We start from the raw sequence: 13738 nt of genomic DNA, 5'->3' as shown, positions 1-13738 counted from the left end.
ATGCCAAATTTCAGTTTAATAGCTTTATTACCTTTTAAGATGTAGACCCTCAAACACCATGCCCCCCCTCTCACAGATTCCCTATGGCAAAATTACATTTTTTACATGTAACCTTAATATAAGGGCACAACTGTGTTCCTGATTTCACCCATACTCAGCTGGCTATTACACCATCTGCACATCTGGACTATCAAGGTATTGAAAGAAAACTTCCTCTAGACTACTTGGACCAGCATCTACTTTGTTGCGGCTTCCCACCTGACGGCACATGCAACAACCATTGGGACACAGCGTGACAGACTATTACGAGTTGCAGTTGGAGTGTGGTAGGAAACTGGAGCACCCGGAGGAAACTCACGCAAACACAGGGAGAACATACAAACTAATCACAGATAAGGTCATGGTCGATAATTGAGCTCATGACCCCAGTGCTGTAAGGCAGAAGTGCTAAGCACTTAACCACCGTGCTGCCCATTTTTCCTCTCATCTGAGAGAGGTAAAGAAAGTTCCAGGAAGATAACCACTTGCATTACATGGAGTGTACCACACTTAAGAACGGGTCTCCAGCCATTTAAATAGATCCCCATCGGTCATCAGTGACACTGGCTTGCTGGTGGAGAGACAACACAGCGTGAATGTCTCCACCACAACACCGGATGAGTGCACTGACATAATAGGGATATATTGACTTTACTTTTTATGCATGGGTATTGATGCATACCAGGAGAGTCTATTGGAGCCTGGGTCTATTATTAAATTGTACTTATTTGACCATTGGAATTCATTAATTAGACTTTACTTTACACTTAGTGGAACCAATTCTATCACACCACTGAACAACTGTACTATCTTTGCAGAAAATATACTTTGCACTCACCAAGACTTTGTACATTTATGGACCATCAGAACTGTATATATAATATAACACTTGCGTCTACTTGAGCTTTACTACAAAGTCCTTAAGCTACTGTATTGCTTTTTTTTTAATGTGTATTCATTTAGATATCTGCTGCAATTATGCTCATGTGATTGCTTATGGTGCTATTTGATTTACAATAATGTACACTGTTTACTACTGTGACTGGATCACTCATAAATAACATATGGTATGAATTTATTTAAAGGAGATAGCACAGGGCGCTTATTTATATATTTGCACAAGCACTTATGTCTGATACTGTGTATATGTTGAGATAGAAAATTGTTATTTCTGAGACCAGAGTAGAAAATTAGTTTTTTATATTTTAACCTTTCTAAAGCAAATCTCATTTCTGATGTATATATCTGATACCATGAGTTTTTGTTTACAAAGTCTTCTGTGTATTGTGATGTGGGGAAATGATTTGTTTGAGAGTTGTACTTTTTCTTTGGGAATGTGTATTCTGTGACTGTCTAAAGTATTCATGCCAGTTAGACCTTTTGACTTGCTAGTAGGTCTCCTGCCTTTGAAATAAGATGCAGGATATCACAGCAAGTTTTAAGAATTTCATAGATAAGTGGTAAATATGGTTGGCTTTGCATTGCATGTAAATCCGTGTTTGTGTAAACAGGTTACATCCTGATTCTAAAAATAGCCTGTTCGTTTGTTTTTCTTTTCTTTTTGTTGTTTAGTATGTTTATATCTTAAAAAATTTCAATAAAAATACTGGATTTAAAAAAAAAAAAAAAAAAAAATAGCCTGTGTCTGAACTGTATAAAAGGCACTGGCTTGTATTCAAAACTTGTTCTTCTGATTTCATCTGACCTGCTCACTGGTACCTTTAACCAGTGAAGAGCAAATAAACACCTTGCTTCAAAGCCCTGCTTGAAAACAACTTCAATATTGCTGTATTCCTGTGACCTGCAGATTAGACCCTAAATCTAATCCTTTCTCCACCTGTCTCTGAGATTTGGACCCAAGCTTTTCCTGTACCACTGCTCTGCCTGCTACCCATGCAGCCCTGGGGAGTGTGATAGGCCAGGGGGGGGTCCATCCACAGCGACCCTGATCCATAGTAAGAGGTCAGGAGTACCAGCCTAGGTATACCAGTAACCGGGTACACTTGCAGCATCAGTTGCCCAGAAGAAACCCAGTACTGGATGCCGGTAAGGAGTCCAGTGGTGGCAGCATGTGTAAGCCCCTCCCACTGCGGCAAGAGAGCGCATTTGGAATAATGAAAGGGAACGGTGGCAAGCCCAGCTGGTTCCCAGCAACAACAGACAGGGTGGCACAGGCAGTCCATCCTGTCACAATTACACCTTTGCTACATAAAGATTTATCCAGACATGTTCTGCCTTTACACTTCCTTTATTACGTCTTGGGGAAACCCTCTCTATAGTAATGTCCATTTCCCTATTTTTAAACTCTGCATGAATGGTGACATATAATTATTAGGCATGAACTTAGTTACCAGAATGCGGCTTTGCCATAAATACTAGCCGCCAGAATGGGCCTCTGATGTGTAAGCTAGTCATCTCAACTTTGCTGAGTGTACAAGCCACCATCAGGAAGGTTCTGCTGTGTATTCTCTTAACCAGAATTGACTCATTGTCTGTACTGGCTACAATAATGGACTCAGAGTGGAGTGTGTCATAAGAATTTTATTTCATATTGACATGTGTAAAGCTTACTAAGTGAACTGACATTCATAGCATATTTTTTCCCATTGTTCTTCCAAGAGTAACTGCTAATTTTCTTGCTGTGTAGTTTTTAATGAGTGGCCTTTAGCTTAATGGTACATGTAATAATGACCAAAATATAAATACTTGCCTCTTATGATGTTCACTACTCCCGTACATTTTGATTGTACCAGAAGTATGCCTGTTCAGAATGACTAGGCACATGCCTGACTTTATCCTGTGTAATGCTGCTTTCTCTGCTACAATCACTCTTTTAGTGCTTAATGTCCTTACTGTAAATTATTATGGATATTACAATGCACCTCAGATTTTCTTGACCTGTTAAAACACACAACCCACAGTGTCATGACTTCATAAGGTGATTTCTAATATCTTTATAATATACACTAGAGGGTTTTATTAGGCTGTACATTTATTAACCATGTTATTTCTTCGATGTCAGTCATTATTTTAAAACCTAGTTTTAATGTTCACCAGTCAAAGACAAAGGGCTAGATTTACTAAGCTTTGGGTTTGAAAAAGTGGGGATGTTGAATATAGCAACCAATCAGATTCTAGCTATCATTTATTTAGTAGCTTCTACAAAATGACAGCTAGAATCTGATTGGTTGCTATGGGCAACTTCCCCACTTTTTCAAACCCGCAGCTTAGTAAATCTAGCCCAAAGGCTTTTAAATTGAACAAAATGAGATACAAACATTTTCAAAGCAAATTTCATTCAAATTCTTACAGGTTTCCAAAAGCACCATAACAAAATAAGTGGCATTTGCCCGACAATGAAATTATGCCAGCTTGATAATATACCTTTACATGGAGATTCTTCAGGGGAAGCAGGAGGGCTGGAGTGCAACAATGAAATCACTGACATAATATCGACTTGTGTTTTGATGGTGATATCTTCATCCATACTGACACTTTTTTGATGTAACCCTGATGCTAGAAAGAAAATAAGATCGTTATCTTAACTAAGTTGTACTGTGTCAAGTTTTATAGTGGAATTTAGAGTAAATATGTAAGTTATTGTGGTATGGCCTAAAGTGCATGCATCATTTAGTGGGTATAGGTGCAGCAAAAATATTTTTTGCCCATAGATATTGTAAGATATACATTCTACTTATCATGAACTCTTAGGCCACTAATTTTTAGTTTCTGAAAATAATATGTAATTCTATGCAATTTTACATGATTCATTTCAATTTACTAATAAATATGTATCTTAATTTTCCTTGATGTTACTTCCCTTGAAAGCTCCTAGCATCACGCATGCCTCACAAGAAAGCCAAGGAGAACACACCCTAGAATCCTTTGTACCATTGATTAATCGCTGTAGCAAGTAATTTTTCTTTACTCTGCACAATTAATTGCAGAACTGGATGATCAAATATGATGGTAAGCTTTCATGTCAGTGCCCTCCCTCCGTCCTTGTCTGTACCCACCTCATCCAACTGTGCATTATTTTAACTTGCCTCCTACATGTTCCTTATGACACTTGTTATATGCATTGTATATTACGTCTTATGTACAGAATTGTGCTTCTTGAATGTCCAGTACTTTGCCTGTTAGTCCTTTACACAGTTGTAATTTGCTCTACTTCCCTACTGTACAGGGATACAGAACATTGTGGTGTCTTATAAATAATAATATTAAAAATGATGGTCCTCTGTGTAGCTCATAAGAAACAAGATGATCCAACAAGTGCAATCAATGTTAATTGATTGATCACTTACAATCAAGCAGCTACATCTCCTATGTAGCCCAACGTTTTCATTACTTAAGTACTTAAGATTACCAAATAGCTTTACCGCTATAAACTAAATGCATTCACTGAGACTTATGTCATACTTTTCTTAATAGATAGCCAAATTATTTTGTTATTTGTCCATCAATTTCACATATTAACGTATTTAAAATAGTTTAAAAGAAAACATTCAAATGCAAACATAATAAACACAATGGATACATTTAGTTTCATAGATAAATTTAGCTTCATGTGTATTTATTATGCATTTAAAATTTCTTTTTTTTAAACTGTCCCTTTTAGTCTTGCCATCTATTTGAGGCTAGTGGGTCAGTGAGTAATGGAAAGCTCACTAAAGCTGACCGTTAGAGAACCACTGAATTAATCAGTTTTCTCAAAGAAAGAGCTTGCTTAAATTCTGCTAATTGTTGACTCGGGGGCATAACTGCTGTGGTAGCAGACCATGCAGCTGCTATCGAGCCTAACAATGACAGGGAGCCTGTCAATGCATCTTCAGAGCAGTAAAAATGAATGACAACTCTGAAGGTTCATGCTCTGCTCTTCTGAATATGCCTGAGGACTGGCACATGCACTATAGAGCAGCATTTGGGTCTAGAGTTTTGTTGTGATTCTTATCCGGTAGAACGCAAAGCCCAAACAAGACTCCACTGTTCATGCATCAGCCTCCAGGCATACTCAGAAGAACAGAGCAATGGACTCAGCTCGGTGAAGTAAAATTTCCCTAACTAAAAACTATATGGCTTAAAATCCATCTGTTCTGGGAAGCCTAGCCTTCCTCTGTCTAACCTCTCCCCTGCCCACCTCTTCACGATCCTTCTCCACTAGCCATTCTGTACCTCACCCTCATTCTTCCTCTGCTCCTACTTATTCTTGTTCATCTCTCCCCCCAGGGTTCTAATCCCATCACCCTATTTCCCCACACCGTGTCTCCTGTCAGTATCCTCCTCCCCTCTAGATTTTAAGATCCCTTGAGCAGGGCCCTCTTATTCCCATGTCCTCTTCCTCCTGTTTATTTTTGCCTTCAGCTCCCCAGCCTCTTTTCAACACCTCCACACTTTACTCCTGTCCCTGTCTCGCCTCTTCTCACTTGCCTTTGCTATTTCATCAATGCCCTGATCCTGTTAGTGACGCCCATACTGCTAGGCACAGGTTCAGCCTCCTTTAGTTCACTCCCCACCTTCCTCCATCCCTTTCCCATTTTCTCACTTTTACCTCTTTACCCTGTGCACCTGTTCTCAGCTGAGTTTGTAATTTATTGCACTCTATTTGTACTGCCCTGTATTCCATGTTCTGTTTTGCAAAACAAAATCTGTTTTTTTCATGTGGGTGCATAAGTACATGTATGAGTCTAGTGTACTCTAAGAGCGAACATTCATAATCTATCAAGCCCAGCCAATGAAAAACATTTGCACGGCTGCCATCTTGAAAAGCAAGTCCATGCAAGTAGTAAGCACAAAACATTTGATTTTTCATAAATGAGCCTTAAGGAAGTCATGAAAGCATTGAAAGAGATAATCAGTGCAAGGAGAACTTGATTCAACTTGCTTACATAAATTTTTAAACCAATTAAGTTCAAAGGTATATTCATTTTCTATATATATTTCTATTTTGTATGCTTTATGATTGACTGTTAAAAACGCACAATAGATTTTTATATATTCTCTGTATCAGGTGATATATATATATTCAGCTGCTTCTTACTGCATGGGACATTTTCCTTGGTAAGTCCTTTTCTGCGAACAGGATAAAGGTTTACTACAGGAACTTGTAGTACTTGGCTCATTCTGTTTTGTTGGTGTATATAAGCTTTTGTTTGGCTTATGGACCTCAACAGTACTGGAGACATGTCAGATTTTGCACATCTTCTCTCACTTAAATTTTTGGTCACTGGGAAATAAAATACTATTTTAAAATTTTGCACATATAGAAAAACACATAACAATAGTAAAATCTGCCAGCTTATGCACACAAATAAGTAAATAGACCTGCTACACAGATTACCTAATTATAAATAGACACATTATAAGTAAACTTTCTATGACACTAGAAACCACACATTGTTATGTAGCAGTCTCTTACCTGATGCTCCTTACAAACAAGAAAATAATTAGAAGAGGGACCTAGACCCTTTAGGCTACAGAGATGATTGGTTACTCATTTAGGAAGAACCATATCCTTAAAAATTGGAGACAATATATACAAAATCTACTACCAATGTTTCCGACAAACCTTCATAAAATATTCTGTTACGCTCCATCTGTATGTTGGAGAGACTAATCAAAAAGTCACATTTTTCCATATTTGGTAAATTGATAAATTACATTTTGAATCTTAATATTCAAAAACATTCCTGGGGGTATATTTACTAAGCTGCGGGTTTGAAAAAGTGGGGATGTTGCCTATAGCAACCAATCAGATTCTAGCTTTCATTTTGTAGAAGGTACTAAATAAATGAAATCTAGAATCTGATTGGTTGCTATGGGCAACATCCCCACTTTTTCAAACCCGCAGTTTAGTAAATCTAGCCCCTGGTCTTTCCTTTTTCCAAACCATTCAAATACAGTGTGTTACTGAACTGAAATTAATAGTTCATCAAAGTGAATAGAATTAAATCATATTTACATGATCAAAAACATACATCCCAGGAAATCTGGTCACCTTGTTATAATTATCATACACATCTATTGACCTCAATAATATAATAAATGCACTAAATACAAGAATATCTCTAATCAAGATTCACATCCTTGTGTCTTTTGGCTTCTCCTCACACATTTTTTTTGTACCCTTGCCCTGCCCATTCATATCTCCTCTTCTTAAATTCGTTATACATGCTGCAATTCCATGAATGAAAATAATGTAACATTAACAACATTTCACTTTAAAACTATATAAAAACTTGTATCAGTAGTGGGAATTTTTTTCCTGGGGTAATACAGAACCCATTTACTTTGTTACTATCATTTTAATTTGCAAAATTTACATATCAAACACTGCATGACTTTATGGGCCTGATTCATTAAGGAAAGTAAAGCAAAAAAAAAAAGAGTAGCTTTGCACTTTGACAATACTATGTTGCATTGGAGGGGTGGTCAATTTTAAATTTGGGGGCATAGTTGGCAAGGACATGTCTTAGATCAACTTTAAACTTCAGTGTACAAATAAAGCCATCAGGTACTTGTGTGCTACATGAAAAAACAGAAAGGGCCTGATTTATTACGGTACTTAAATTAAGAAGTTTCTTATTTAAGTCTCCTGGACAAAACCATGGTACAATGCAAGGGGTGAAACTTAGTTTTCTGTTTTGCGCATAAGTTAAATACTGAACCAAATGTACTCCTTTTTTTGCCTTACTTTTCTCAATGAATCAGGTCCTATGTAGTTTTGTTAACTAATTTTTATTTTCAATTTTCTGGTTGATCAATGTAGTCCGAATAGAAAAATCAGAATTAGACTCTTTATTTAACAGGTCAAATAATCTCATCCTATCGAACAGCAAAGCTTAAAAATTATGGTTTTCGAACCTCAACACCATTACGAATTTGTTTACAGGCACACATACTCACAAGTACTGTAGGCAGGTTCACATTGCAATGACATGATTTGGAGCTTCTCTTCATCCGTTTCCACATTCAAATTGGAGAGATATTGTTTTACCTTCCTGGCCATTTGAGCATCCTCATACAACTTCTTTGCATTGAGAAGGGAACTCCGCCTAAACCGTTTTTTGTGAGCTCCCCCTTGAACATCTAGCATATTTGAGTTTGTGCTTCCTTGACTCAGTGATCTGTAATACAGTAATGGAAAATAAACGTGGTTCAGGGAATTTACATTCATTATTATAATTTAAGGAGAATGCTTTAAAAGCAGATTTCTCTACATGGCAGTGTAAGTGTTGATGAAGAGTAACACTGTCACGAATCAATGCAGGAATACAGCTAAGGAGCCACGAATGAGGTGAAAAAGCATACAAGTTTATTGCTAAAGAGTCTGAACAGATGATGTAATAATGAGCTTGCAGTAATTACCAGGTTTACAGCAGTTGCAGGTAAACAGGAGGTGTGGAAAGATTCCAGGCAGCAAGTACAGGGAAATGCAGGGGTAAATACCAGGTTCACAGATGAAACGGGTCAGCAGAATGTAAGTAAAGATCTCAAACAACATAAACCCAGGAGCACGGCAGAAGGAAGTGACCACAGAGTGTAACATCAATAACCTGCAATGTGTGCTGGGTGTGACAGGTATATATAAGGGAAATGAGAACACACCCAGGTGCATGGGATAATTGGAGAACGGGTTAACCCCTAACGCAAACATGAAAGGCACGATAGCAGCACCTCTGGTGATCAGAGGTACTGCTGCAAATACACACTAATAAAGTCTAATAGTCCAGGAGGCAGGAGCTGCCAGGCAAAGCAGTATGCACTGCAAGGGGCTTGCAGGCAGATCCTGACAGTACCCCCCCACCCCCTTAGGAAGGATTCCAGACGCCCAATTACCAAAAATGTCTAAATTCGTCGGAATCATAGTTCACAATAGGGGGCCCAGCAGAAAAGTCCTCGTCCATGGGCAGAAAGACAAAGGAGACCATGCCAGCTGCCAGTTCAAGCACTGCAGAACCACCTCTCTTCTTACGTCCTCCTCTCTTACGAGACTTCTTTGGAATTGGGGCCTGAGCCAACTGGGTGGAGCACAAAGGTAGTTCTCGGGCTGTAGTGCTGGGTAGTGTTGCCAAAAGCACAGGTGACCCACAAGATGGCACTGCAGGGGTTGGAGAAAACTTTTTGATCACTGCCTCAACAAACAGTTGTAAGTCCGATAGGATGGAATGATCCATTTCAATAAATGTGTTTGCCCATTCCAAAGCCTCCCCTCTAAAATACGAAATTAGGAACAGTACCTGTCTCTTAGGGTTGTTAACAAGCTCAGGTATGGAGGGAATATAAGAAGCAGCAAATATCAGAAGGGCGCCAAGTTGGGAAATGTGCCCCTCAAAGAAAGGCAACGGCTCAGACTTGGCACTCTCAGCAACGGACTGGGCATGTCCGGACTGGGTGGCAGGCTTGGCAGCTGGCCCGGACTGGGCGGCAGGCTTGGCAGCAGGCCCAGACTGGGCGGCAGGCTTGGCAGCAGGCCCGGACTGGGCGGCAGGCTTGGCAGCAGGCCCGGCCTGGACGGCAGGCTTGGCTGGGACAGCTCTGTGAGAAGCCTCGGGGCAGAGAGCACTGTGAGAAACCTCGGGGCACACAGCACTGTGAGAAGCCTCTGGGCAGACAGCACTGTGAGAAGCCTCGGGCAGAAAGCACTGTGAGAAGCCTCGGGGCAGACAGCACTGTGAGAAGCCTCGGGGCAGACAGCACTGTGAGAAGCCTCTGGGCAGACAGCACTGTGAGAAGCCTCTGGGCAGACAGCACTGTGAGAAGCCTCGGGGCAGACAGCACTGTGAGAAGCCTCTGGGCAGACAGCACTGTGAGAACAACAAACAAAAAAGTTAGGCGCTATGGATCACTAATAAAAAAACTGTTGGACCGCAGCTCCCTACGGTGGACAACTGAATCCCCCAAACCCAGACGAGTAAACAAATATAAAGGGGCGCAGTATCCAGCAGAAAGTAAATTGCAGGCTGTACACCTAAATAATAATGAATTTATTGGTAATGGTATACCATATTAAAACAGTAAACATATAAAATCATCAGTGACTAGACAACCACCTGATATAAATAATCACTTTGCCTCTAGTGTTAAACATCAAATTCAGCATTAGTCATACAAACAGTGGTCCGGACCATATGGAAGTTGGAAATTATACTCTATGATGTTGTAAGTCACGAGGTTTGTATTTATAGGTAAGTTGTAATGTGAATTCACCGACTAAAGATGGTACAGCTCCTTTAAGATTATGAAAGCTCCTTGCTCATATCAATGCATGTGCCAATTTGTAAACCTTTTAATTGAAATGTTGATAAGCACATTAATATGTCTGGATAGAGTCCTGTATGAAAAGACACACTCGGGTGTATAGTATAATGTCCAATTTCTATCTTAAGTGGACAAAACGAATTAAAACCCCTTAATATTCTGGTGTCTTCATACGCGCACCTCCAAGCGCGTGTCGGCTTGTTAAGTAGTATGTCTCATCCAGGTAAATCCTAGTATAGTGATGTTTGGGTGCCTTCACTCTTCCCATAGAGCATACATATAGATATATGGCTCACTGACGGAGCACGCACAAAGGTAATGGCAACAAGCAGATGAAATACGTAACACTTAAAAAAGTGTGCAGTACTTAGCTTTACAAGACGTTCTTTGTACCGGATAGAGCCGTTATACGGCAATCCTCGTGGAGATGTACCAGAGAGTCCTCAAACATTACCCCGGGGTAGAATGGGTGGAGACAGCAAGTCAGCTGATGCCAGAGTAAGCAATCCTGACGCGTTTCTCCGTGATTAACACGGTTTCATCAGAGGAATGATGGTGTTGTGTTTAAGACCTACTATTTAAAGCCACTCAACAGATCATATGACGACCTGGGGCTAATAAGAATGTAATCCCGATCGTTCCAATGATTTAAAGGTAATGTGTAGATAAATTCTGATCCGGATAGTCTTGATGATTAGTAAATATTAGTGTACATATGGAAAATAGGATTCCTCCAGATATAATAAAGAAATCAAAAACATTGCGACTAAATCAAATCATCCAAACAGTTACATATATACAACTGAAATTACATAAAAAAAATATATAATAATACATCTTAATAAACACATCTAAAAGAAGAAGTTTGAGCTACGTAGTTCCCAATTTGACAGCTTAATAGAGCTGTCAATTGATCCCATTAACAAATGAAAAACATACAAATAAAATTGAGCCAATAGATAAAAAGGGTATATTACCCATATGATATCTTGGTACAGCTCACTACCGTGAGACAACCAGACCTGGTGTTTCTTTCTATATTAACTTAATTAGCAAATACAACTTGAATAAGGTGCCAGATATAAGTATAATGATGACATAAATACTCAGTATGATGAATTACATAATAGACCTCAATAGACATAAACATATCTGTATAAACATATGTGCAGATGGAACAATCAACAATGAACAAAACCAGAAAGCAGTGTAGAAGAAGCTAGATTAGATATTATTAAGCTCTATACTATCATTCAAACCCCGAGGAACCATAGTGTTAAATCTGAATATCCAAAAGGCTTCCCTGCGACATAAAAGATTGAACCTATCTCCTCCTCTAGGGGTAATGTCTATTTGTTCAATTGCTCTAATTTGAAGACCTTCTAAGGAACCGTTTCTACAAGTATTAACATGTGATGATAATGTGTGGGTTTTCATATTCTTAAGGATGTTTCTACGATGTTCAGTAAATCTCACTCCTACTGAACGTATTGTACGACCCACATACTGTAATCCACAGAAACAATTGATCAAATACACCACAAATGTGGATTGACAATTTAAAACTTTTTCAATCTGAAATTTCTCTCCTGATGTATTGGAGGTAAAGAAAGAACATTTGTGATCTGCAGATATACATGTAAGACATTTTTTCCTGCCACATCGATAAAAGCCTTCTGGTCTAGTAGATAGCCATGTATTCTTCACAGGGTTAGTTGATGATTTACTCTGTTCCCTAGAATTAAAAAAACTAGGTGCCAGATGTTCTTTGAGATTGCGTGATCTTCTAAAAACAACATTATTAGTACATTTAATGCATGAACTTAAGAGATCATCAGCTGCCAGAATCATGTAATTTTTATTAACAATATGTTGTATCAGCCGTGCATAGCTATTATACTGTGTAATAAATACTAGAGATCTCCCATCTTTCTTAGCATCTTTGTTATCATATCTCTTAACCATATTTGATTGACCCAGCAAATTAGTTCTCTCTAGATCTTCTATATTTTCAAGGGTACTGAGTATTTATGTCATCATTATACTTATATCTGGCACCTTATTCAAGTTGTATTTGCTAATTAAGTTAATATAGAAAGAAACACCAGGTCTGGTTGTCTCACGGTAGTGAGCTGTACCAAGATATCATATGGGTAATATACCCTTTTTATCAATTGACTAAATTTTATTTGTATGTTTTTCATTCCTCAATGGGATCAATTGACAGCTCTATTAAGCTGTCAAATTGGGAACTACGTAGCTCAAACTTCTTCTTTTAGATGTGTATTATTATATATTTTTTTTTATGTAATTTCAGTTGTATATATGTAACTGTTTGGATGATTCGATTTAGTCGCAATGTTTTTGATTTCTTTATTATATCTGGAGGAATCCTATTTTCCATATGTACACTAATATTTACTAATCATCAAGACTATCCGGATCAGAATTTATCTACACATTACCTTTAATCATTCTAACGATCGGGATTACATTCTTATTGGCCCCAGGTCGTCATATGATCTGTTGAGTGGCTTTAAATAGTAGGTCTTAAACACAACACCATCATTCCTCTGATGAAACCGTGTTAATCACGAGAAACGCGTCAGGATTGCTTACTCTGGCATCAGCTGACTTGCTGTCTCCACCCATTCTACCCGGGGTAATGTTTGAGGACTCTCTGGTACATCTCCACGAGGATTGCCGTATAACGGCTCTATCCGGTACAAAGAACGTCTTGTAAAGCTAAGTACTGCACACTTTTTTAAGTGTTACGTATTTCATCTGCTTGTTGCCATTACCTTTGTGCGTGCTCCGTCAGTGAGCCATATATCTATATGTATGCTCTATGGGAAGAGTGAAGGCACCCAAACATCACTATACTAGGATTTACCTGGATGAGACATACTACTTAACAAGCCGACACGCGCTTGGAGGTGCGCGTATGAAGACACCAGAATATTAAGGGGTTTTAATTCGTTTTGTCCACTTAAGATAGAAATTGAACATTATACTATACACCCGAGTGTGTCTTTTCATACGGGACTCTATCCAGACATATTCATGTGCTTATCAACATTTCAATTAAAAGGTTTACAAATTGAGGTGCGGCCCAGTCTGGGGACAGACTGGGCCGCAGACTGACAGAGGGTCGTGAAGTGTGTACCAGCTGGGGAGAACCCAGGCAAGCGGAGTGAGGTCCACGCAGAGGTCAAGGGTCGGCAGCAGACAACAGTACCAGTAAACAAGCCGAGGTCAGGGGTCACAAGCGGATAGCAGAAACGGTAAACAGGCCAGAGATCAGGGTCACAGGATACACAAGCGAAGTCCAATTCAAAGCCAAGGGTCATACACGGGAAATCAGTAGCGATTCAGAAGACAGGAACGTGAACAAGCAGGTCAGCAGACTGGAGTGCAGAAGCTATAACCGGCAATGAGG

At 39.1% G+C, this 13738-nt stretch overlaps 1 protein-coding gene across 4 annotated transcripts in view; it reads right to left on the bottom strand.

Annotated features, from left to right (window-relative positions):
• LOC142152769 (rap guanine nucleotide exchange factor 6-like) overlaps nt 1-13738 on the bottom strand; it is a 536756-nt gene that overhangs the window by 95801 nt on the left and 427217 nt on the right. For 3 of the 4 annotated variants that reach the window (XM_075209755.1, XM_075209754.1, XM_075209756.1), the window contains 3 exons: nt 7945-8165; nt 6080-6265; nt 3424-3555 (listed from right to left, as the gene is read on the bottom strand). In XM_075209755.1, the coding sequence (XP_075065856.1) occupies nt 3424-3555; nt 6080-6265; nt 7945-8165 (539 nt within the window). Of the gene's footprint in view, nt 1-2612; nt 2938-3423; nt 3556-6079; nt 6266-7944; nt 8166-13738 lie in introns of those variants that run through there. The other variant, XM_075209757.1, reaches the window with a different exon arrangement.

This window comes from Mixophyes fleayi, chromosome 4 (genome assembly GCF_038048845.1).
Source record: "Mixophyes fleayi isolate aMixFle1 chromosome 4, aMixFle1.hap1, whole genome shotgun sequence".
Lineage (NCBI taxonomy): Eukaryota > Metazoa > Chordata > Amphibia > Anura > Limnodynastidae > Mixophyes > Mixophyes fleayi.
The sequence above is the reverse complement of the archived record's forward strand: the minus strand, read 5'-3'. Positions and strand labels throughout refer to the sequence as shown.